We start from the raw sequence: 22,922 nt of genomic DNA, 5'->3' as shown, positions 1-22,922 counted from the left end.
TGTACACATGCACTATTACTGCCCAACTTTTGAGGAAGAGGTACACAGTTTTAATTATACAACTTTAAGATCCGCCCCTAACCACTTGAGGACTGCAGTGCTAAACCCCCCTAGTAACCAAACCACCAAGAGGCAGGCGCTCACAGTTGTACACAATGTTGGCTTAGTGCTGGTAATTCATGTATCATAAAGAGTCCAATACACATCCCCCGTCAGTCCCCAAATGTCCACACAATATCTGCAGATTGTTGTTATCGCATCAAATTTCAATCCTCCTCTCAGAAGTCCATCAGTAAATACAAAGACAGAGCAGCCGTCACCACACCCAAGTGAGTGCCACTCACCGTGTGTTAAGACCTATTACCAGGTCAAGATTCGCCTCTGGGACCGTTACAGGTCGTCCCCCACCGCTCCCGGCAGTCTATCCTTCACTTCCAGTAGCTTCACCTTCCTCCACACTTGCACCTCAATAAAAACGCCTCAACATAGCGTAATACTGTAGCTTTAATTAAAATTTTTTAAAAAACAATTGCACTTACAATGTTTCTGTTGCATCAAGAGCATAGAGTTTTGTACACACGGGCTCTCCCCCGTATTGTTGGCCGGCTGGCATGCGCAATCCCTGCAGCTGGAGGGTCCTGACCGCCGCGCGCTCGGTTCCGCTCTCCTCCTTGCCCGGGACACGCCGCTCAGCTCATGGGTTACTGCGTGAGTGTCTTCCGCGTCTAAGCCCCGCCTGACATGTTTCGTCACAATTGACTCATCAGAAGCGTGTCCCGGGCAAGGAGGAGAGCGGAACCGAGCGCGCGGCGGTCAGGACCCTCCAGCTGCAGGGATTGCGCATGCCAGCCGGCCAACAATACGGGGGAGAGCCCGTGTGTACAAAACTCTAAGCTCTTGATGCAACAGAAACATTGTAAGTGCAATTGTTTTTTAAAAATTTTTAATTAAAGCTACAGTATTACGCTATGTTGAGACGTTTTTATTGAGGTGCAAGTGTGGAGGAAGGTGAAGCTACTGGAAGTGAAGGGGAGACTGCCGGGAGCGGTGGGGGACGACCTGTAACGGTCCCAGAGGCGAATCTTGACCTGGTAATAGGTCTTAACACACGGTGAGTGGCACTCACTTGGGTGTGGTGACGGCTGCTCTGTCTTTGTATTTACTGATGGACTTCTGAGAGGAGGATTGAAATTTGATGCGATAACAACAATCTGCAGATATTGTGTGGACATTTGGGGACTGACGGGGGATGTGTATTGGACTCTTTATGATACATGAATTACCAGCACTAAGCCAACATTGTGTACAACTGTGAGCGCCTGCCTCTTGGTGGTTTGTTTACATTATTGAAAGAGGTGGCGACCCGGTTTGTGTCACAATTATATTGGATCTTTTAAAAGGGGCCAGTGCCAGCGCGAAGTGTGTTTTGTCTATACCCCCTAGTAACCAGGACATTTTTTTTTTAAATGGGCCACTGCAGCTTTAAGGCCTTGCTGCAGGGCTGCACAATGATGGTGTCTTTGAGCAGAGACAATAAAACAGTAAAAACTTAAAAACTAGATTGAAATATAAAATAAAACTGTGGGATATCTTAAAAGGTCATTTTTAGAACAAGAGGTATAGAAACAATTGTTTTTCTCATCAGTTTATTTTCACCTCAGATGTCCTTTAACTTGAGAACAGAGCATCACATCGACTCGGGACCTGGTGCAAAGGAAAGCCAGGACTCTCTGCTTTCCAAAAATGGTTAGATCTTGGTAGGGGGGCAAATAGAACTTTAACAAACTCTGCAGACGGGATAATACTTAAAGGGGTTCTGTGGGGGTTTCTAAAGAGAAAAACTGCCACTTACCTTGGGCTTCTATGAGCCCCATGCAGCGGTAATGTCCCACGACGTCCTGCTCCCATCCGCCGTTCCCCGCAGCCGGCACCGGGCTATTATTCGTCAGACATACAGACGAATAATGTGCGTTGCCATGCCTCCGCTCGCGTCATCTGAGGCTTACTGCGCAGGCGCAGTACAACGGAGCCTTGTACTGCGCTTGCGCAGTAAGCTTCCGATGACGCAGGCGGAAGCGAGCGGGTGCGCAGCCACTCTAGTGCAGACGCAGTTGGATCTCATGCCGCTTAGACCGGGGCCGGTGGCGGAGAACGGCAGATGGGAGGAGGACGGCGTGGGACATTACCGCTGCACCGGGCTGATAGAAGCCCAAGGTAAGTGTCCGTTTTTCTCTTCCACAACCCCCCACAGAACTCCTTTAAAGAGACTGAAGCGAGTTAAAAACTTGCTTTTTAGCTTATAATCAACATGGGCATGTTTGCCCCTGCTAAAACACTGCTATCCCGCGGCTGAACGGGGGTCTTTACCCCCCAAATCCCCCCTTGCAAAATCCACGACCAACTTGGTCGTAGATTTAGCTGCTCATGGAGGCAGGGCTAACGGCTACAGCCCTAACTCTATGCGCGTCTATCAGCAGCGGATCTCCACCTCTCCCCCGCCTCTCTCAGTGAAGTAAGACTGAGAGGGGCGGGGGAGAGGCGGCGATCAGCGCTGATAGACGTGCATGGAGGCAGGGCTGCGGCCATTAGCCCTGCCTCAACAGGAAGCGATCCCCGCACAGCACTGAGGGGATTTGGGGGGTAAACACCCCCGTTCAGCTGCAGGATAGCGGCATTTTAGCTGGGGCAAGCATGCCCATGTTGATTATAAGCTAAAAAGCGAGTTTTTAAGTACCACTTTTAACAAACTCAAAGTAAATAAATATATATAAAAAAGTGTATAGCTGCCTTCAGATCCTACTCAACCAACTCCTATTAAAATCTTTGCTGTGTGATGCAGCTGGACTCAGATAGCTGAGCACTTCATGTGCACAGTGATGAGGGTAAACTATCACCCAACACAATCAGGAAGACTCATTCTAGCAGTCTATGTAAGCAGCACCCCTCCTGTACCTGTAGCTGAGTGGCAGCTGGGCGCAGAGAGTCTGGATGCACTTGATGACATCATCACTGAGGTCAGGGGTGCCCCCAGTCCCTCCATCCTCCTGCAGACAGCGCTGGACATGGCTCTGAGCAGCCTGCAGCCATGCAGTGACCTGCAACACAGAACAACAGCATCATTACACTCCATCACTACCTTCCCCCCCCCCCCCCCCCTACTGCAGAGCCGACACCCACCTGTCCCCCTGGGGGCTTCTCTGCTTCCATAACAGCCCTACCGCATATTGCTACCCCGTCCCCTCCTCCACAAACCCGCGCTTTCACTTTAGTGGACTTGCTGGCAACAGCCTATGGACGTGACGTCACTGGCGAGCTTCATTGTACTGGCGGAAGCAAAATTCTTACAGCATTGCTATTGCTGCCATCTAGTGTTCAAAGCTAAAGCTGCAACGAACAGTATACTGTATTTACTTTCATGGTAGCTTACTGTATTATTATTATTAATAATTAATACCAACTAATGATAACAATAATATGAAATAATAATATAAAATAATACTTATAATAAATGAATAGGGCATAGAATAGGAACATTTTGTACACGTTTAAATAATGGGAGAAACTTTCTTAAAAGTACATGACTGATAATGGTGCATACAGGTAGCGTGGCCGAGCGGTCTAAGGCGCTGGATTAAGGCTCCAGTCTCTTCGGGGGCGTGGGTTCGAATCCCACCGCTGCCAGTAACTTTTTAAATGTCAGTCCACTAGTTATGAATAGATCGCTGCAGTTTCGGTTCTATCACGTGACGCAATAGAGGTGTGTAAGCACGTGCAGTGTCACCACTTCCCATATACAGCACTCTCTGCATGCCATGCAATGGTTACACTATAGTGGTATCTTAGGGTCTATATATAATGATACTTGCTTACATGTATATATTATTAGATTTTTTTTTTTGACCACTATATAAATCAATAATAATAATACTTATAATAGTAATAATAATAATAACTATAAAATAAATGCATTACATTAGTCTGTTTCTATAGTGTAGCATGGCTGTTCCTAGTCAATCAGAATGAGAGAATAAAGAGGTCTTCAGTACAGAGAGGGGGATGTTTTCAGTATCCGGCACTTGTCTTTCTGCACTGCATAAAGGAATAATATAAACTGTGACTAATGATCGCTATCACTGAGTTAATTAGGAAAAGAAGGGCTCGTCCGGGATTTGAACCCGGGACCTCTCGCACCCAAAGCGAGAATCATACCCCTAGACCAACGAGCCAGCTACCTGTGAAAGCAGACGTGAGCTCCAAGAGGCGGCACTAGAAATCGAAACTAGAAGCTCCTTCCCTGGGTAGAGCAGTCCTAGAAGCCTGAGCCTCGGGATCCCCTGCAATGTGAGCTGTCCAGACTCCCCATTTCAGAGAAAATGAGAATTCTGCTGCTGCTCTTCCTGCTGCATCCCCGGAGCTGGCTACTGGAAGGTCAGGACTGTCTACCTCCTGTCTGGGCAGCGTGTCTGTCCTCTGTGCAGCCTCCTGTCTGTGCAGCGTGTCTGTCCTCTGTGCAGCCTCCTGTCTGGGCAGCGTGTCTGTCCTCTGTGCTGCCTCCTGTCTGTGCAGCGTGTCTGTCTTCTGTTCAGCCTCCTGTCTGTGCAGCGTGTCTGTCCTCTGTTCAGCCTCCTGTCTGTGCAGCGTGTCTGTCCTCTGTTCAGCCTCCTGTCTGTGCAGCGTGTCTGTCCTCTGTGCAGCCCCTTGTCTGTGCAGCATGTCTGTCCTCTGTGCAGCCTCCTGTCTGTGCAGCGTGTCTGTCCTCTGTGCAGCCTCATGTCTGGGCAGCGTGTCTGTCTTCTGCGCAGCCTCCTGTTTTGGCAGCGTGTCTGTCCTCTGTGCAGCCTCCTGTCTGTGCAGCATGTCTGTCCTCTGTGCTGCCTCCTGTCTGGGCAGCGTGTCTGTCTTCTGCGCAGCCTCCTGTTTGGGCAGCGTGTCTGTCCTCTGCGCAGCCTCCTGTCTGTGCAGCATGTCTGTCCTCTGTGCTGCCTCCTGTCTGGGCAGCGTGTCTGTCCTCTGCGCAGCCTCCTGTCTGGGCAGCGTGTCTGTCCTCTGTCCAGCCTCCTGTCTGTGCAGCGTGTCTGTCCTCTGTGCAGCCTCCTGTCTGGGCAGCGTGTCTGTCCTCTGTCCAGCCTCCTGTCTGTGCAGCGTGTCTGTCCTCTGTGCAGCCTCCTGTCTGTGCAGTGTGTCTGTCCTCTGCGCAGCCTCCTGTCTGGGCAGCGTGTCTGTCTTCTGCGCAGCCTCCTGTTTTGGCAGCGTGTCTGTCCTCTGTGCAGCCTCCTGTCTGGGCAGCGTGTCTGTCCTCTGCGCAGCCTCCTGTCTGGGCAGCGTGTCTGTCTTCTGCGCAGCCTCCTGTTTGGGCAGCGTGTCTGTCCTCTGTGCAGCCTCCTGCCTGTGCAGCGTGTCAGTCCTCTGCGCAGCCTCCTGTCTGGGCAGCGTGTCTGTCCTCTGCGCAGCCTCCCGTCTGGGCAGCGTGTCTGTCCTCTGCGCAGCCTCCTGTCTGGGCAGCGTGTCTGTCCTCTGCGCAGCCTCCTGTCTGGGCAGCGTGTCTGACCTCTGCGCAGCCTCCTGTCTGTACAGCGTGTCTGTCCTCTGCGCAGCCTCCTGTCTGTGCAGCGTGTCTGTCCTCTGCGCAGCCTCCTGTCTGTGCAGTGTGTCTGTCCTCTGCGCAGCCTCCTGTCTGTGCAGCATGTCTGTCCTCTGTGCAGCCTCCTGTCTGTGCAGTATGTCTGTCCTCTGTGCAGTATATCTGTCTTCTGTGCAGCCTCTGGCTTCTCTTCCCTGCTGAGGTCTGATAGTTTTCACTTCTGTTCCTTCTGCTCTGAGTTGTGTGTGTCATTTGCTACAAATGCCCATACAATACATCATGGTGTGTGTGTTTGCTGCATCACAATGTATTCTGGACTATGAAGCGCCTAATGCTGGTGTGAATTTGGCTGAAGTTTCTCAGCTTCAAATAAGAGGTTCAAACTTTTCTAGACATCTCATGCTAATGCCCAGGTTATCTATAAACAGGATTAATGTACCTAGTCAGTGGCGTAGCTAAGGAGCTGTGGGCCCCGATGAAAGTTTTACAATGCCCCCCCCCCCCCCCCCCTGCACTCTATGCATAACAATTGATACGGCGCACCAAAACCTGCTAATGGCAACTACAGTGTCAGAGATGCAAGAAGGGGATGGGGAGCAGTTTGTTAATGATTACCACTATTCAAAGTATCTATAGAAGTTATTATTATGAGCACAAGACCAATAGAGAGCTAATACTGTAGTTGAGGGAGGGCCCTTCAGGGCCCCTCTGGCCCAAAGGCCTCGATGCGGCCGCAACCTCTGCAACCCCTATTGCTACACCCCTGTACCTAGTATACCTTAAATGGAACCTAAACTGATAGGAAAAAAAAAGAGTTTCATTTACCTGGGGCTTCTACCTGCCCCCTGTGCCAGCACCGGGACAAACTGATCCTCCGGTCCCCCGTCGATGGCCACTGCACAAAAGGGAATGCAAACTGTTAGCAAAACAAAAAAAGAGTTTCACTTACCTGGGGCTTCTACCTGCCCCCTGTGCCAGCACCGGGACAAACTGATCCCCCGGTCCCCCGTCGATGGCCACTGCACAAAAGGGAATGCAAACTGTTAGCAAAACAAAAAAAGAGTTTCACTTACCTGGGGCTTCTACCAGGCCCCTGCAGCCGCCCTGTGCCAACACTGGGACAAACCGATCCTCCGGTCCCACGCAGCGGCTGAGTATTGTTTGCGTCAACTCAGCCAAGTGGATGGCCTGCGTGGCCCTAGCCGCACGCCTACTCGATCATGCTCCCACTACTGGGATCGTTTTTGTGCATGCGCAGCAGAAGAAAATCTTGTACTGAGTGTGTCAGGAACCGGCCCGCGGCATGCCTGCGTATACGGTTCCCGACTGCGGGTTTGACCAGATGAAGAGGGGAAGCAGCCTTAGTCAAGCTAAAACAAGGCTGGGACCCCTCAGAACACCTCTCACTGCCACCACTAGCTGTTCGCTAGACACTTCCACTCTGCTGTCGAGTCCTCAGCGCGCACTCCGCGTTTTAGTACGTTGGGTCAGCTACGCGCTTTAGGCCAGCGTATGACAAACGCCCCCACACACAATGCAATTACAATTTCATATGGTAGTGTTGCTCAAGCGTACAATTCGGCATGGACTTATACACCCTTCAATCTCTTCTAGGCTATGAGTGTTAGTTTAGTACGGCAGAAGTCAAGCTTATTAAATAATAATTTAATATTCCAGGGAAAAAGGTGGAACAATGCAGAACAGAATATATACAAAAGATTACAAAAAAACGAAATAAAAAGTCACAAAGATAAAAGTTACAAAAATACACACAAAGCGATTTTGCTTACCAAAATAAATTGGGGAGGGGAGGAACAAGTTTTTAATTAAATTTCAGACATATTCCATTTCCAGGTAAAAGTCTATACATCAAAAGATTGTGAAGTGAGGCTTTCAACTCCAGGTGGAAACTTGATTAAGGCTTTTTCCTGTCTCCGTTTTTAAAGTCTGCAGAGATTTCCACCCCCTTCCCATAGATGTGATTTACAGGGTATAGTTTGCACCTCCACCAATAATTCAATTTCCTCACAATTAAATAGTTTTTAACACACATGTCAACTTTTGGTGCAGTGACTCTTCCTGACTTAGTCTAGAGTTCTTCACTTTCTCAACAGAAGTGTAAATGTTTCAAGTGTCAAGGACTTCAACACTTCACTTCTGCCATTGTCTGATTACCCAAGCTCTATTCACTGAAGTCCTCTTTAGATGCAAATGTAGGTCTAGTGACCCACCCACACAAATACATGAACAGTCCATGAATCTAGCCTGCATATCTACACCTTTGACATACCACAGCAGATATAAAAATGGGAAAATGAAAATATATTACTGTATTATCCTTAACAGCATCAGCACCCCAATATATTCTGGACATTGAGCATGCGCAGGGTGCTCCTGGCGTGATCGAGTACACACTCGGCCAAGGCCACGCAGGTACACTGGCCATCCACTTGACTGAGTTGACGAAAACAATACTCAGCGGTGGACTGGAGGATCACTGAATGACAGCGTGGGCTCAGGGTGGCTGCAGGGGGCTGGTAGAAGCCCCAGGTAAGAGAAACTCTTTTTTTTAACTTTTTTTTTTTGCTATCAGTTTGGATTCCCTTTGAAGTGTATCTGAAACAAAAAAAAATCTTCAGGAGGGGGAAGACTCTGGATCCTGTAGAGGCGTCCCCCTTCCTCCTCAGCAGAGGGGATCCAGCGCTGGCTCCCCTGAAAGTTACCTCATTGGTGTTTCTCGCTGCTCCTGTGCAGCCGCACTAGCGGCGTTCCCTCAGGCTCTAGTGAAAATAGCCACGCCCAATTGGGTCCACACTACTGCGCAGGCGGGGTCTGCTCTACTGTGCAGATGCAAGCCGTTTGCGCAGAAGAGCGGGCCCAATCAGGCGCGTCTATTTCTGCTAGTGCAGCTGTGCTGGCAGACAGAATGTAAATATTATTGTGGCTGCTTGACCAGGGGGGCCAGCGCTGGATTGTAAGGGGCTCACCCGCAGCGACTAATAGGTACTTATGGCTATTATACTTGCAGGGCCCCGGGAGCAGGCAGAATGTGGCAGGGTCGGCGCTGCGGGGGGCCTCAGCAGAGGTCGGGGCCCCGGGGCAGTTACCCCCTTTGCCTCTATGGTAGCGCCGGCCCTGGACGGGAGAAGCATCATTATGATCCGGAGGCTTCCACCTCCAAAGGTAAGTATCTATTTTTCAAGTCACAGATGTACTTTAAGTGAAAACCCCATAAGCAGGGTTCATAATAATGTGCTGTTGGGGTGAGAGGCATTACCTACCTACGGGGGCTGCTCCTGTGGCCTCTTGCCTGTATGGTGGTCTCCATATCTTCTACACAAGCCCAATGTCGGCCCTGACATAGTAAAATGGGGCTGCCGCTAGATGGCGCTGTTGTCGATAAAATCTGGGCCAAGCACCATCTTATTGTGCTCAGGGGGTTTCACTATGTCTGACTTTCTGCCCCATCCGCCCTTGCTTTGCTTGTGGTCTACCCTGCCAAACCGTTGCGTCTTGTTCCTCTGTAAGTGATCCACCACCTTGATCTCCTCCAGGAGCAATGAGCACACATAATGATATTACACTGCTTGAAAAAGGGGGCGGGGCTACAGTGCAGGAGCTAGCACTGGCCACTCCCCCACGACTGGTGCACAGCACAAAGCCACTGGAGCCCTGGTCCCGATCCTTTTTCAGTATCACCCAGGTCCTCCGCTGGGAAAGACATGGGTGATCCTAAAAAAGGATTGGAAAGGATTAAAAGTTACCTTTCGGTACCAATTTGAAGCCAGCTATCACTTTCGTACTGTACTATATGCACTGATTTTCCATCCTGGAACCTCTACTCCGTGTTTCAGTGCAGGCAGCCCAGGTATTTCCACTTCCTGCATGTATAATCAGAAGCACAAAGCAGGAGGTTTTGTTAGTTATTTTCCCACACCTGCAGTAACTGAGTGACTGGTAGCAGCTGTCCTGACAGAATGTGACAGGATTGTGGGGGAGGGGGCGGGGCAATGGTGTACTCAGAATCAAGGTATGCAGTCTGCCCCCACCCCTTCCTGGCACCATGCAGAGGCGGGCAGAGGTTGTAGGTGTGTCACTTAGCCTCAGGTTTAGAGAGAAGTACTTTCCCTTACGTCCCCCCTCCCCCCTGTCCTGAAATGAAATGCGAATATATTGCCTTTTGATGTCATGGAAACCTGCGCTACAATAAGAAAACAATGTATTTCGTAGAAAGGAATCTTGCGTTGCTGCATTCCAGCCTGGCCGCCGGGTATAAAGCGTAGGGAAAAACGTACTCAGAGCAACAGACGAGCTGAGTGTGGAGACGTAGAAAGGACCTGCAAGCCGTGGCATATGAATACGACCCAAGGACCCAAGACCATGAGATATACTCTAAGTCTTTTACTGCTGTATGAAAGCAGCTGGATTCTCCAAGGTTAGCCAGCCCGGCATCTCTCTCTATGGCACGAGTCTGCTGTGGCATTTACTTCAACATAATGATTGATTTTCTGATCTTCTCTCCCTCTGGCACGAGTCTTCTGAGGCATTTACTTCAGCGTAATGATTGATTTTTTTGATCTTCTCTCTCTCTGGCTCGAGTCTGCTGAGGCATTTACTTCAGCTTAACAATTGATTTTTTTGATCTCTGGACACTAGAATTAGCACGGGCTGAAACAGCACTCTGCACAGGGCTGATTAGATTAAAAAACAAATGATTAATTAACTAATTAACTGACAGCAGTCAAACTTTCAGGTAATTAAAGAGTTGATTCTGAGGCTATTTAGCTTCATCCAAAGTTCCATTTCCGGTCCTATATGGCATTTTATGCCGAGCGTTCAGGCTCCGCTGTACACAAGGGCCACATGCACACCACATTCTCCATTTCCATGGAAACTAAAAAGTACAGGCATTTCATCACGCTATATTCTGGACGGTGTGAAATTTACAGATCATGTAGATCCAGTGAACGGTCGGTGTGTATGGTACTTGGACCGATCTTATAAAGTTATTTTTATCTGACACAACGTTGAATTCCTGGCCGAAAAGTTTACATCAGAGTAAAATTATCGTGGGCGACAGAGGAAGTGGCAGAAGTAGCTGTGAAACGTTTGTCTGGCATTTTCAGTGATGCATTGATATGATTTCATAACAATTTATTTGGACTTTCATTTGTTGAAATGCATCTTTTTGCTTTTCTATATGTTGTTCAGTCGCTATTCAGTTTGCGACCCCATAGACCACCCCATGGCAGGCCAGGCCCCTCTATCCTCTACTGCCTCTGAAAGCTCGTCGAAGCTCATATTTGTTGCTTCCATGATAGTATCTAGCCATCTCATTCCCTGCCGTCCCCTTATTGCTTTGCCATTGATTTTTCCCATCATCAGGGTCTTCTCCAATGAATCCTGCTTTCTCATTATATGTGTCCAAAGTATTTCAGTTTCAGTATTGCACCTTCCAAAGAACAATCAAGGATTGACTGATTGGATCTTCTTGCAGTCCAAGGGACCCTCAAAGTCTTCTCCACCACCACAATTCGAAGGCATGGATTCTTCAAGGTTCAGCCTTCCTTATAGTCCAACTCCCACAACCGTACATTACTCCTGGAAAAAACATGGCTTTGACTAAACGGACCTTTGTTGGCAAGGTGGCATCTCTGCTTTTTTATTACCTGGTCCAAGTTTGTAACGGCTTTCCTTCCAAGGAGTAAATGTCGGCAGTGATTTTTGACCCCGAGAACACAAGGGAATCCGATCTAATTCACTTTTTCGTCTAAGTTTTCTCCTAGGAGATACTTTTTCCTCTTCAGTTGAAATTACTCTTCAGCACTCTTCAATTAAAAGAGTACCAAAAAGTTGGTGAAAAAGTACTGTCAAAATTATTCCGAGTGTTTTCTTGCTTGCTGGTGGCTTCAAAGGCATTTTATTGAAGATGTGAAAATATCACCTATGAGGATAAAACTTGGGAAGAAAAAGTGAATTGGATCGGGTCCTAAGTCTGATATGGCTTCAATTTCTTCCCCCTCTATATACCGGGAGGGGGGGGAGGTCCTGAGGCCATGATATTAGCCTTAGGCCAACTTTTGCAATCTCCTCTTTCTCCCTCATCAAGAGGTTTCTTAAAGAGACTCTGTAACAAAATTTTCATCCTTATTTCTTCTATCCTATAAGTTCCTATACCTGTCTCTTCTCTGTGGGCTCTGTCGGCTGAGGCTGGAATGTGTGGAATGTGCTGCACTGCTTGTCATTGGCAGAAGCTATACACACCCTCTCCAAGCTCTGTATGAGTCAGAGACTGAGCTACTCTCAAGCCTATCACACTCTAGTTAGAAGCCATGTCTTTTGTTTGTAAACACTGCCTAAAAATAGCAATTACAAGCCAGAATTGCAGCAGGGAGAGGCAGAAACAGCACAGAGGGGCCCAGGAGAACATAATGAATAGAATGGTATGCTTTTTATTCTAAGAATTTTATAGTACAGATTCTCTTTAAAGGACATATAAGGTGACATAAATATACTAGCTTTACGCACCTGTGGCTTCTTCCTGCCCCCAGTGGTCACTCTGTCTCTCGCTGAAGCTCCGGTCTTTTCCCCGGTCCTGCCGGCAGGCACTGACGTATCGCCGACCGTTGGTGATCCTGTTTATGTCACCTCGTACGTCCTTTAGTCATCATTCCGCCATAAGAGCCGGATCATGCATATCTGAGGTTGTTTATATTTCGCTATACTAAGGTTTTAAGGGAGCCTGAAGTGAGAGAAATATGGAGGCTGCCATATTTTATTTCTTTTTAAACGATACCAGTTGCCTGGCTAACCATGCTGATCTCTTAGGCTGCAGTAGTGCCTTAATCACACACCTGAAACAAGCATTCGGCTAATGCGGCCATACTTCAGTCAGAAACACCTGATCTGCCGCATGCTTGTTCAGGGTGTATGGCTAAAAGTATTAGAGGCAAAAGGTCAGTTTTTAAAAAGGAAACATATGGCAGCCTCCATATTCCTCTTACTTCAGGTATCCTTTAAGTGAGAGATGTTGTTTGTCATATTTTTTTGTAATGGTGACATCTATATTATAGGGTTTTTTGTTTTTTTTTAATTATTTTTGATGTTGATATAACTTGATTTGTGCCATTTATAACTGACATTGTTTACAATATTATTGATGTCACATGGCAGATACTTATAGAGAGGAGAGCTCAGTTTTTCCTGAGATATCCTGTTTCCCCGAAAATAAGACTTACCCTGAAAATAAGCCCTAGCAGGTTTTTTTCTGGATTTTTGAGGACGCTCAGAATAGAAGCCCTACTGCCAAAATAAGCAGTAGGGCTTCTATTCTGAGTATAAATAAGTTACAATTCATAAAAATGTCAATGTAAATAGTGTCCAGAAAGCTACAGAATACATGTAAAAAAGTAAAACCAATTAGCAATAGAATGCTGCAGGACAGTAAAGGCCCAAACATAGTGATTTTCGCACATGATTTTGCACAAAAAGTATTTTTTGCACGATATTGCGCAGAATCATTTAACAAAAAATTGTTAAATTATGGTTTACAATGCACACCACCCACGACTGACCTGCCCAATTAAGTCATTGAGGATCGTTCTGATCCTCACTGATTAGCGCGAGTTTTACCGCGATCGTGTTAACGATCATTAACACGATTGTTAGTTTCCAACACTTGCAGTTTCAGCCAGCTGGATCGGGGAAACGATCGCTTGTCGGCGGAGATCACCAATCCATCTGGCCGCATCTGTCAGTGGGTACATGGCTTTACACCCTTCACCAAAGGAAAGCATACACCCAAAAAAAATCACACTTAAAAGACCCCACAAGACCGAAAACCATGAGGGTTGGCAAGAGTCGGGCTCTCTGTAAATGTAGATTGTTGTAAATTGAAAAAAGGAGTCAATAAATTCATGATGGGTTCCGGGTTTGGAATCTTATGATGATGTTCTGGAATGTGATGACTTGACTATATCTGAATAAATGTTGTTTTTTGTTTGTTTTGTTCAAAACGATGTGGATTGTTGTTCCTGGAAAAATAAGACATCCCCTGAAAATAAGCTCTAATGCATCTTTTGGAGCAAAAATGAACATCCTGTCTTATTTTTAGGGAAACACGGTGCACTTCTCTATATTTTGATATCCGTTCATCCAGGTATGATGCTGTTATGGTAGAAGTGAATATAGCTGTGTTTACACTTAAAGAGGGACTGTAAGAACCATCCACCCCCTCCCCCAGGGATACTTACCTCAAGAGGAGGATCCTAATAAGGCTTTTTCCATCCTTCTCAGCCCCTCTGTCCCAGCACTGGCTCCCCTGAAACCATAGTCAACAAAAACGTTGGCTGTGGCACAGGCACAGTAGTACCTGCAATATTTACCTTCCTCGGCTCCAGTGCAGGTGCAGTAGAACGGACCCGATCAGCCCCGGCTATTTCCGCCTGCACCAGATGGGAAAGCTGCTACTGCGCCTGCGCTGGGTTGCGGTAGGTAAATATTTATCTCTCCGGCATTCGAGGGCTGCAAATGCTGGAACTGATAAACAGAGGAGGATGGGGAAGCCTCATTAGGATCCAGAGGGTCCTTCGGACCTCCGTTGCTGCTTGTGGACTTCCTAAAGAAATCTGGCAAGAACTAGTTAGACTGAATATTCGGTCCTCTTCTGCACAAGCGCGGACATATACTGCGCCTGCGTTCAGATATGAGTGACTCTGTGCTCCTGAGCAGGTAGGGCCGTACTCGCATGGGTGCAGTACGACATGAAGAGCAGTGCGGCCTGGATCCTCCAGTGGGTCCTGGTGAGTGGCGGCACGGGCGAGGAGGACACGGGAAGCCGCTACGCAGTGTTCCCCAACCCTGTCCTCAAGTACCACCAACAGTGCATGTTTTGTGGAAATCCACACAGGTAGTTAATCAGCTCTGCTGAGACACTAATTGTTCCACCTGTGCATGTGTGTGGTTTTCTGCAAAACATGTGCTGTTGGTGAGGCCTTGAGGACAGTGTTGGGGAACTCTGCGCTACAGGATCCAGAGGATTCACTCTTCTTAGGCAAGCATGTGCTTTTTGAGCTGAGGTTGGCCTCGGGTTCACTTTAAAGAGCATCTGTAGTAAGAAAGTGCCCCTGGGGGATACTTAACTGGGGATGGGGAAGCCTCTGGATCCTAATGAAGCTTCCCCCTTCCTCCTGAGCAGCAGGGACCCCCAGACAGTTACCTGAGATCCAGTGCAGGCACAGTACCAGCTTCCTCCTTGGGCTGTGGTGGAAACAGCCGAGACCGATTGGGTCCACTCTACTGCGCAGGCATCTCGCACCTGTGCAGTAGAGCGGACCCGATCGAGTTTGGCTCGTTCCGCCGGAGCACGAAGGGGAAGATGGTACTGCGCCTGCGCTGGGTTGAGGGCCAGGACAGCTTGGGGAAAAAATGTTCCTGTGCCTGGAGGTCCTGGTGGAGATGGTACTGAACCCGATGGGAGTGAGTTGAGGTAGCGGTAGCCGGGGTGGGCGGGATCTTATGCAATCCTGACCATGCTGGATTGCATGGCCCAAATATGGCCACTTGATTGTAATTTCGATCAGTTCAACTGGAAAAATATTTATTAAAAAAATGACTTAGCAGCATTAGGAGCATAGGCGCCTTTGTTCTATTTATATAAGGAGTAGAATAGAGGCACCTACACTTTACTCCTTATGCTGCTAGGGTATTTTTTGGTATTGACCTCAGGAAGCGAGCCATGACCCGAGAAACGCATTTTTAATAAATATTTTTCCATTTCAACTGGTGTCTGTATCTTTTGGAGAGGTAAGTGATTACCTCTCATTTACACGTTATGTTTTAAAGTTTTAACACCCATATATTTTGGGTGCCATCCATCTATCCTAGGATGAAAACTGGGCATTGGCACAGTGGATTTCAGGTATTGCTTCACCCTCATCGACCGAGATCATGTCCTGCTGGAAGTGCACGCTGACGGAGAGGCAGGTGAGACTGGTCTAATTGTTGCCAGGTTTTGGATTTGCAAACACTGCTCCTGCACTGCCAGTTGTGGGACTGATATGATGAGGTGAGACAGGCAATGAGGCGTGGTAATTTTGGTCGATTTTGGCCTGTAATTGACGCAAATTATGAATGGGTGGCACATTGAAGTCTCAATCCTTGAATCTGCCGAGGAAAATCGCACAGTGTATGCGCACCTTAAGAGGTCCAATTTATTTAAAATGTACCAGAGCAGACAAAAAATAAAAGTTTTATACATACCGGGGGCTTCTTTGTCTTCTGTACCGGGTCCTGTAAGTTCAGCCAGTCGCGGCCAGTCTGATGCAAGAGAAGTGCACTCTTTAGTTATCTCTCCAGTAGCCGCTGGAGAGATACGTAGAGGGCGCTCTTCTCTTGCACAGATTGGCTGCGACTGTAGGAAGTTACAGGACCCAGTACCGGCGGATCCAGGAAGCTGAGGACGGCGGCGTGGGAGCGGTCCGAGTGGATGGGGCTGGAAGAAGCCCCAGGTATGTATAAAACTTTTAATTTTCATCAGCTCTGGTTTCCTTTAACCATTTACCGCCATCCTAACGTATTAAAACGTCATGCTTACCCATAGTTCACAACAGTCCCGATTTGGGCGGGACTTACCCGGTTTACGCCCCCTGATCCCGCCTCCCGCCTTCTGCCTGTCAAATCCCGCTTTCCTCCTCCCTGCCCGACTGTCTCCCCTTCTCCATACAGACACCAACACTGTGCAGCCTGCTTGTCACCTTCCTGTGTGTCCCCAGTATATTTACAGGCTGCCTGTGAAGAAGTCGGGCAGTTTAAGCTGTCTGCAATGCCCATAATTAAAGTACAGTGCCGATAAGTGAAAAATCCCATCTCTTCGTGAAAAAACTACTGCGCCTGTGCATGACGTTTCATGCTTTAATTGGCTGTAAAGCACTCACAGGGGGATCCGTCTATAGCTCCTCCTCCTTAATTCTAACCAGTGGAGAAGGAGGTGTGCCTGTGCTGGAGAGAGCGGCAAACATGAAGTGCTGCAGCTTCCCGGGAGAGCAGATCAGATAGAGCGTAGCAGAGCTGGTGAGTTTCTATTTGTTTGTGACACCACAGCTCTCTCTGGTCTTTTAACTAGTGTTGTCCTTATCAGCCTTATCTCTGTCACTGCCTCACTGAGCCTCTGATCTCCGGGGAGCTGTCTTTCATCTCTTTGATCCTCTTCCGTGGGCAGCCTGTCATGTCTCCACTGTGTTCACAGATTGCTGCTTCTGTTTCTGGACACTGAAACTTGTTGCAGATTGTTTCCTGGTCATTGGTTTTTTGCACACATGCTTTTTTCCTGTGTGATTGTATTGCACAGTTTATTTCTGTGCACTCGTGACTTAGCTCCCAACTGTGCCTGTCTAGGAGCCCTGTCACTCAGTCTGTCCCTCTTTCCTTCTTATTTGTCCCTCTTTCAGGACTGTTGTAATGTAATTCTATGTAGTTTTCTAGTTTCTACAGAAAAAAATGTGTTTCATTGGCTCTTAACTTTATTCCCACCCTTCTTCCAATTTGATATATTTATTTTCAAATGTAAACCTGAAGTAAAATGAACTAGGATAGAAAGGATCAGTGTGGTTTGAATAATAAAACAAAATATTTTTCTTATGAAATCTGTTTGGAATGTGTGACTAGGGGTGTGTTGGGGCGTGGCTAGGGGTGTGGCATGGGTGTGGCTTAAGTGTCCCTCTTTCTCATCTCAAAATGTTGGGAGGTATGTGCTTACCGCTATTAACAGCAACATGACGTTTTAATACGTCGCGCATTCCCGCCGCTGCTACCGCCGTGTGTCCGCCGCTACCGCCGCCATTACCGTCGGGATCCCGTGCTGGGCGATTGGGGAAGAGGACTGAACAGTCCTCTACCCAATCGCAGTGCCTGGAGTGAATGGACGTGACCGCGAACAGCGGCTACGTCCATTCACATAAACAGGAAATGTAACAGTTTAATAAAGTGTGTAAAAAAAAAAAGTGAACACGTCCCATGAGTGTTCACCAGCGCCATCTTGTGGCCAAAAAGTATATTACACTTACAAAATACATACATTTTCAAGTATATACACATCATTAATAAAATTACACTTCCAACCCTCCCCCCCAAAAAAAACACTTGTAAAAAAAAAAATCAGCTTAAAAAAAATAAATAAATAGTTGCCTTAGGGACTCAGCTTTTTTTATTCTATATTTTATGGGGGAAAATTAATTTTAATTTATTACATAGGGGCTTGTAATTATGGCCAGAACAAACAGAAAAATAACCACTTATATTTCAAAATAATATACTGTCGCCATACATTGTGGTAGGGACATAATCTAAACGGTTTAATTATCGGGACCACTGGGCAAATAAAACGTGTTTGTTTTATCCACAGGAGAATGTTTAATTTTAAAACTATAAAGGCTGAACACTGAGAAATAATGATTTTTTTTCTTTTTTTTTCTGTTTTTCTCATTAAAATGCATTTAGAATAAAAAAATTCTTAGCAAAATGTACTATCCACAGAAAGCCTAATTGGTGGCGAAAAAAACGAGGTATAGATCATTTTCTTGTGATAAGTAGTAATAAAGTTATTAGGGAATAAAAGGGAGGAGCGCTGACAACTGAAAATTGCTCTGGTCCGTTAGGATAAAAACCCTTGGGGGTGAACTGGTTAAAGGACAGATGACCTGAGAGGGATATGGAGGTCGCCATATTTATTTCCTTTTAACCTCCTTGGCGGTAACCCCGAGCTGGGGTCTGGGCGGAAAACCGTAGATAAGAGCGGTAATCCCGACCTCTGCTTGGGGTAGCCACCGGAGGCTGAATGCAGAGCAATGCGCACAGTGGGAGCGTTTCTACTTACCTCCCGGGGATCCCGACGTCGGACGGTATTCTTCTTCCTCTCCCCCGGGGCTCTGCTTCCTGCTGGTGAGATTGCCGGCTGTCGTCGTGACGACAGCTGGCAATCTCACTTTAGAGTTGCAGTGCCACCTGGAGGATGGAGGCATAACTCCAGCGCTGGAGCCAGGTAGGTGAGTGATTGAAAAACTGCTGCAGCTCTCCCTAGCAGCATGATTTTTTCCAGGTTTCAGGGTCTGAAAGAGTGCAAAAAAATTGTACCGCTTTTAGACCCTAAAATCCGGAAAGAATCATAACGCCAAGGGGGTTAAACAATGCAAGTTGCCTGGCTGTTCTGTTGGTCCTCTGCCTTTGATACTTTTAACTAAGTACTTACGCGTGATAATTGTCATCCATCTGGGAAATGAGGGTGCTGTACAGACCCATCCCTAGCCTTTTGGTAAGGGACAGAGGGATCACAGTCGGCTCAGGACTCCTGCGATTGGGGAAGGGAAAAATAACATTAAAGCGGTATCGTCACCATAAAAATCTAATTTCAACAGCCACTGGTCTGAGTGTATTAAGTGATAAAGATGCTAATGCTGCATTCAAAACTTTCAAAACTTTTTGTGCTGTTATGATTTGGAGTTATCACATACTTAAGGAGCACTGGCCCTATAGTAGTCGTGCCAAAGAATTGCATGCTGGGGTTTCTTTTTATCTATAATCTATTCCTACTCTTCCCTTTATTTCCCTGCCTGCTTCTTATCTGAAACCTGATCCCCTACTCACTTGTGTTTACAAGCAAGGCTGAGGTGACTCAGCGATTGGAGGAGACAAGAAAAAAAGTAAAGGGCAGAAATGACATCACGAGTTAGCCTTTACTGTGGGCAAAAGACATGGCCCCCACCAGGAACAGAATTCTCTTCATTTACTATATAACATTCACTGAAATCAAAACGTAGACAGTATAATACATGTGTTATATAAATAAGTAGATCAAGTGTTTATCTACTTATATATGTGTTTTTTTCCTGGCATAGTATGGCTGATCCTCCTGCTTTAAGATTGGTCCTGCTTGGGCATCAGGGTGGTTAAGGATCCTGCAGGACAGATCCTTAACGACTAATCCTTTTTCTGCGTACCTCATTGTACAGTACTTTTATGTCATCATAGGGATGCCCGGGGTGTGAAATGCACATAGGGTGTGTTTGCTTTTATTTTCTATTAGAAACAATGTGCTGCCAGCGAAAAGGTTAGCTTTTTTAGGAGAGGGTATACAGTACATGTGTCATAGCGTGGAAAAAAAAAAATAACGTATGAAGAAAAATTGCATGCGTGCAAATGTTTTCAACTAGGAGATCCTGAAGACGTAAACAAAAGTTGTTTAGGTGATACCTTTTATGACCAACTGTACAAGATTTCACCAACTGTGCAAGCTTTAGATGTAGGTAGAAAAAACAACGTTTTGTAAAAGTATTTCCTTTTACAACAATACCTAATACTACTACTACTACTACTAATAGTAATAATACATGGATCAGAAAAAGGTCTTAAAGTGGACCCAAATTAAAAATACAAGATTTCAAATTATAATTTCTAAATTATAATAATAAATAGCAGCCTTTTGTCAGCTGCATGATGACAAATATAAAATATTTTACGTTTATTGGAGGAACCCCTCCCTCCCTTTCATATTGCCGGGACAGAATCCAGAAAACTGGTGGAGTAGGAGGTGTCCGGCAAAGGAGGAATTGCTAATGGCTGCCACCTGTATAACCCTAGTTATGAAAAGAGAAGGGTGAAAAGCATGCACTGAAATGCTCATAGGCTTGAAGAAGTGTTTATTTATCTTTGTATGTGTCAGAGTGGTGCAACTAAATATTTTGAAATAAAAAAATGTTTGGTTTGGGTCCGCTTTAAAGAGACTCAGAGATGAGTCTTCCTGTCTTTTTTTTTTTTTACTAACTCGGGGCTTCCTCCAGCCCCATAAGCATGGATGTGTCCCGTGAGTCCCGGTAAACGGCTCAGTGATGCTTACGCAGAAGAACCCGGCTGACGTTACTCAGTCAGACTAAGTCCAACTCAGCTGCGTACCGGGGTTGACAGCGGCTGAATAGGAGATCGCAGGAGGACGGCGAGGGCCATGTGTCCAACTTGAAGGGAGTCTGTAGTAAATAAAAAACAGATACTTACCTAAGGAGAGGGAAGGCTCTGTGTCCTATGGAGCCTGTCCAGTCTCCTTACGGTCCTCGCGCTCCTCCGGTAGCAGTGTACGACCCACGGGTCGTACTGCGGGGGAACAAGGACACCGGGAGGAGAACAGGAAGGCTCTATAGGACGCAGAGTCTTCCCTCTCCTTAGGTGAGTATCTGTTTTTTCTCTGTATTTTAACTACAGATTCACTTAAAATTTTGAAAGCTTGCAAAGAACTCTTAACAGTTAGTCATTATAGGTATCACCGAAACACCTTTTGTTGTTATGTTTTCTGATTCTCTCCTTGACTAATACCGGACCACAGGCAACTATGAGATGCAAATCATTCTGAGTTGATGCAGAGTTATGCATATTTTGTTTGCAAATTTTGCAGTGCCTTCAGATGCGCAGCGCAATATGTATATCAAGGTGCATTGTGGCAAAGCTCAATCAAGATTAATGTGGCCTTTCTTGAGGAGTGGCCTTTTTTTTTCACAACCATCGCATACAAGCCACATTCCAGCAGCTGGTTCAAAGTGGCCATTGGCCTCTTGGTAGCCTCTCTGAGCAATTTTCTCCTTTCTCTTCCAAACAGTTTGGAGGTGACAACCTGATCTGTGAAAGGTCCTCATGGTATTGAACACTTTCCACTTCATAATTATAGACATTACTGGGCTCCTAGGGATTGATAAAGGCACTGATTTTTGTTTTCTACTGTAAAATCCCTTTATAGTAAACGCCAATGGACCAGGAAAAGTAGTGTACTATATATATATGATCATGCATTGTATATTTATATAGACGCATTTGCTGGGACCTGAGGACTGAGTTTACTATAGCCAGAGGTTTGTTATATCAGAGTTTACTATAATGAGATTCTACTGTATCCATCTCCTGGTTTGCGCCTGTCCACAACTTTATACCTGAGACCTTTTCACAGTGCTTGCCACCCATAGTTGATTGTTGGGTTTCAGTGGACATTTCTAGCACTGGATTGCTCCGGGAATGGTTACAAATGATCACAGGTATAAGCCAGTCCGCTTGGAGTGAAATGAAGAAGGGGAATCATTTACATGTAATTGAGTTTCCTTGTAGTATTTGGGAGGGGGGAGGGGTGATCCTTTATCCATTTCAGCAGTTGTATATTTGTTGTCTGGACTGTTGCCATTGTCTTTTCTTGACTTTTATAAGATTGCATTGAGTGAATTCAGCTGGAGTTATTTTTTGTGTGTATTATTTGACGTACACCAGCCTGGAATCTTATGGAAATGTTTAGCTGGATACAAGTTAAAAATGGCAAGATAGTGTTGAGTGACAAGAACACATTTATATTCAAGGCGATTTTATAGCAGCAGCGGAATTTCCCTCTAATTAGGTTAACTAGAGTGATAGAGCTTAAAGAGACACTGTAAAATGGGGGGTACTCACCTCGGAAGGGGGAAGTCTCAGGATCCTAATGAGGCTTCCCACACCATCCTCTGTCCCATGGGGGTCTCGCTGCAGCCCTCCGAACAGCTGGCCCGACAGATCCGACAGCTTGTTCAATATTTATCTTTGCATGCTCCAGCGGGGGCGCGGATGCGGCTTTCGGCTCTGAAGTAGACGGAAATACCGGATCTCAGTCGGGTCCGCTCTACTGTGCAGGCGCCGGAAACCTGCGCCTGCGCAGTAGAGCAGACCCGACGGCGATTGGGTATTTCCGCCTATTTTGGAGCCGAGAGCCGCCACAACGCCTGCGCAGGAGCCGGGAAGGTAAATATTGACGTCACCGCTGCACGGAGGGCTGCAGCGAGACCCCCGAGGGATGGAGGGTGGCGTGGGAAGCCTCATTAGGATCCTGAGACTTCCCCCTCCCGAGGTGAGTACCCCCCAGGGGAACTTTTTGATGTTACAGGTTTTCTTTAAGGCTGTATTGGACGTTGCATTTATAATGCGACGGTAAAGCCTCAACATGTCTGCATTAAGGGGTAACGTACTGCAAGCAGTGAGTTACCACAACGCAACATTTTTAATGTAATTTTAGCGTCATACCGTGAACGGCTCGTAGGATTAGCATTGCAGTGCGGTAAGCTGCATTATAAGACTTTATGATGCGCGACCATAACGTCCCACTGTGAATGCGACCTAAAGGATACAAGAACTGAGAAAAAATACAAAGCTATACTTACCTGGGGCTTCTTCCAGCCCCTGTAATCTATGTGTCCCTCTCCCCAGTTCCACTGTGTTAGGATCCAGGCGTACGAGTGGAATCAGCGCAGGAGACTTGGGTGCAGGATACAGCCGGTATATGACTGATCCT

The 22,922-nt window shown here is 46.7% G+C and overlaps 2 protein-coding genes and 2 non-coding genes across 6 annotated transcripts in view; 2 read left to right on the top strand and 2 right to left on the bottom strand.

The window, feature by feature from the left end:
• CTC1 (CST telomere replication complex component 1) overlaps positions 1 to 3,291 on the bottom strand; it is an 82,005-nt gene extending 78,714 nt beyond the window's left edge. For all 3 annotated transcript variants that reach the window (XM_068274025.1, XM_068274027.1, XM_068274026.1), the window contains exons 1-2: positions 3,178 to 3,291; positions 2,953 to 3,095 (exon numbers count right to left, since the gene is read on the bottom strand). In XM_068274025.1, coding sequence (XP_068130126.1) covers positions 2,953 to 3,095; positions 3,178 to 3,207 — 173 coding nt within the window. In that variant the 5' untranslated portion in view covers positions 3,208 to 3,291. The remainder of the gene's footprint in view (positions 1 to 2,952; positions 3,096 to 3,177) is intronic.
• Positions 3,292 to 3,599: 308 nt separating this feature from the next.
• Positions 3,600 to 3,681, top strand: TRNAL-AAG (transfer RNA leucine (anticodon AAG)). The gene has a single exon. It is a non-coding gene; the product is annotated as a tRNA-Leu (tRNA).
• Positions 3,682 to 4,154: 473 nt separating this feature from the next.
• Positions 4,155 to 4,226, bottom strand: TRNAP-UGG (transfer RNA proline (anticodon UGG)). The gene has a single exon. It is a non-coding gene; the product is annotated as a tRNA-Pro (tRNA).
• A 5,534-nt stretch (positions 4,227 to 9,760) lies between these two features.
• Positions 9,761 to 22,922, top strand: part of LOC137560934 (V-set domain-containing T-cell activation inhibitor 1-like) — a 35,074-nt gene continuing 21,912 nt past the window's right edge. Inside the window, exon 1 of the mRNA XM_068272122.1 lies at positions 9,761 to 10,016. Coding sequence (XP_068128223.1) covers positions 9,935 to 10,016 — 82 coding nt within the window. The 5' untranslated portion in view covers positions 9,761 to 9,934. The remainder of the gene's footprint in view (positions 10,017 to 22,922) is intronic.

The sequence above is a fragment of the Hyperolius riggenbachi genome, chromosome 3 (assembly GCF_040937935.1).
Source record: "Hyperolius riggenbachi isolate aHypRig1 chromosome 3, aHypRig1.pri, whole genome shotgun sequence".
Classification (NCBI taxonomy): Eukaryota; Metazoa; Chordata; class Amphibia; order Anura; family Hyperoliidae; genus Hyperolius; species Hyperolius riggenbachi.
This window is presented reverse-complemented; position numbering and strand designations above follow the sequence as displayed.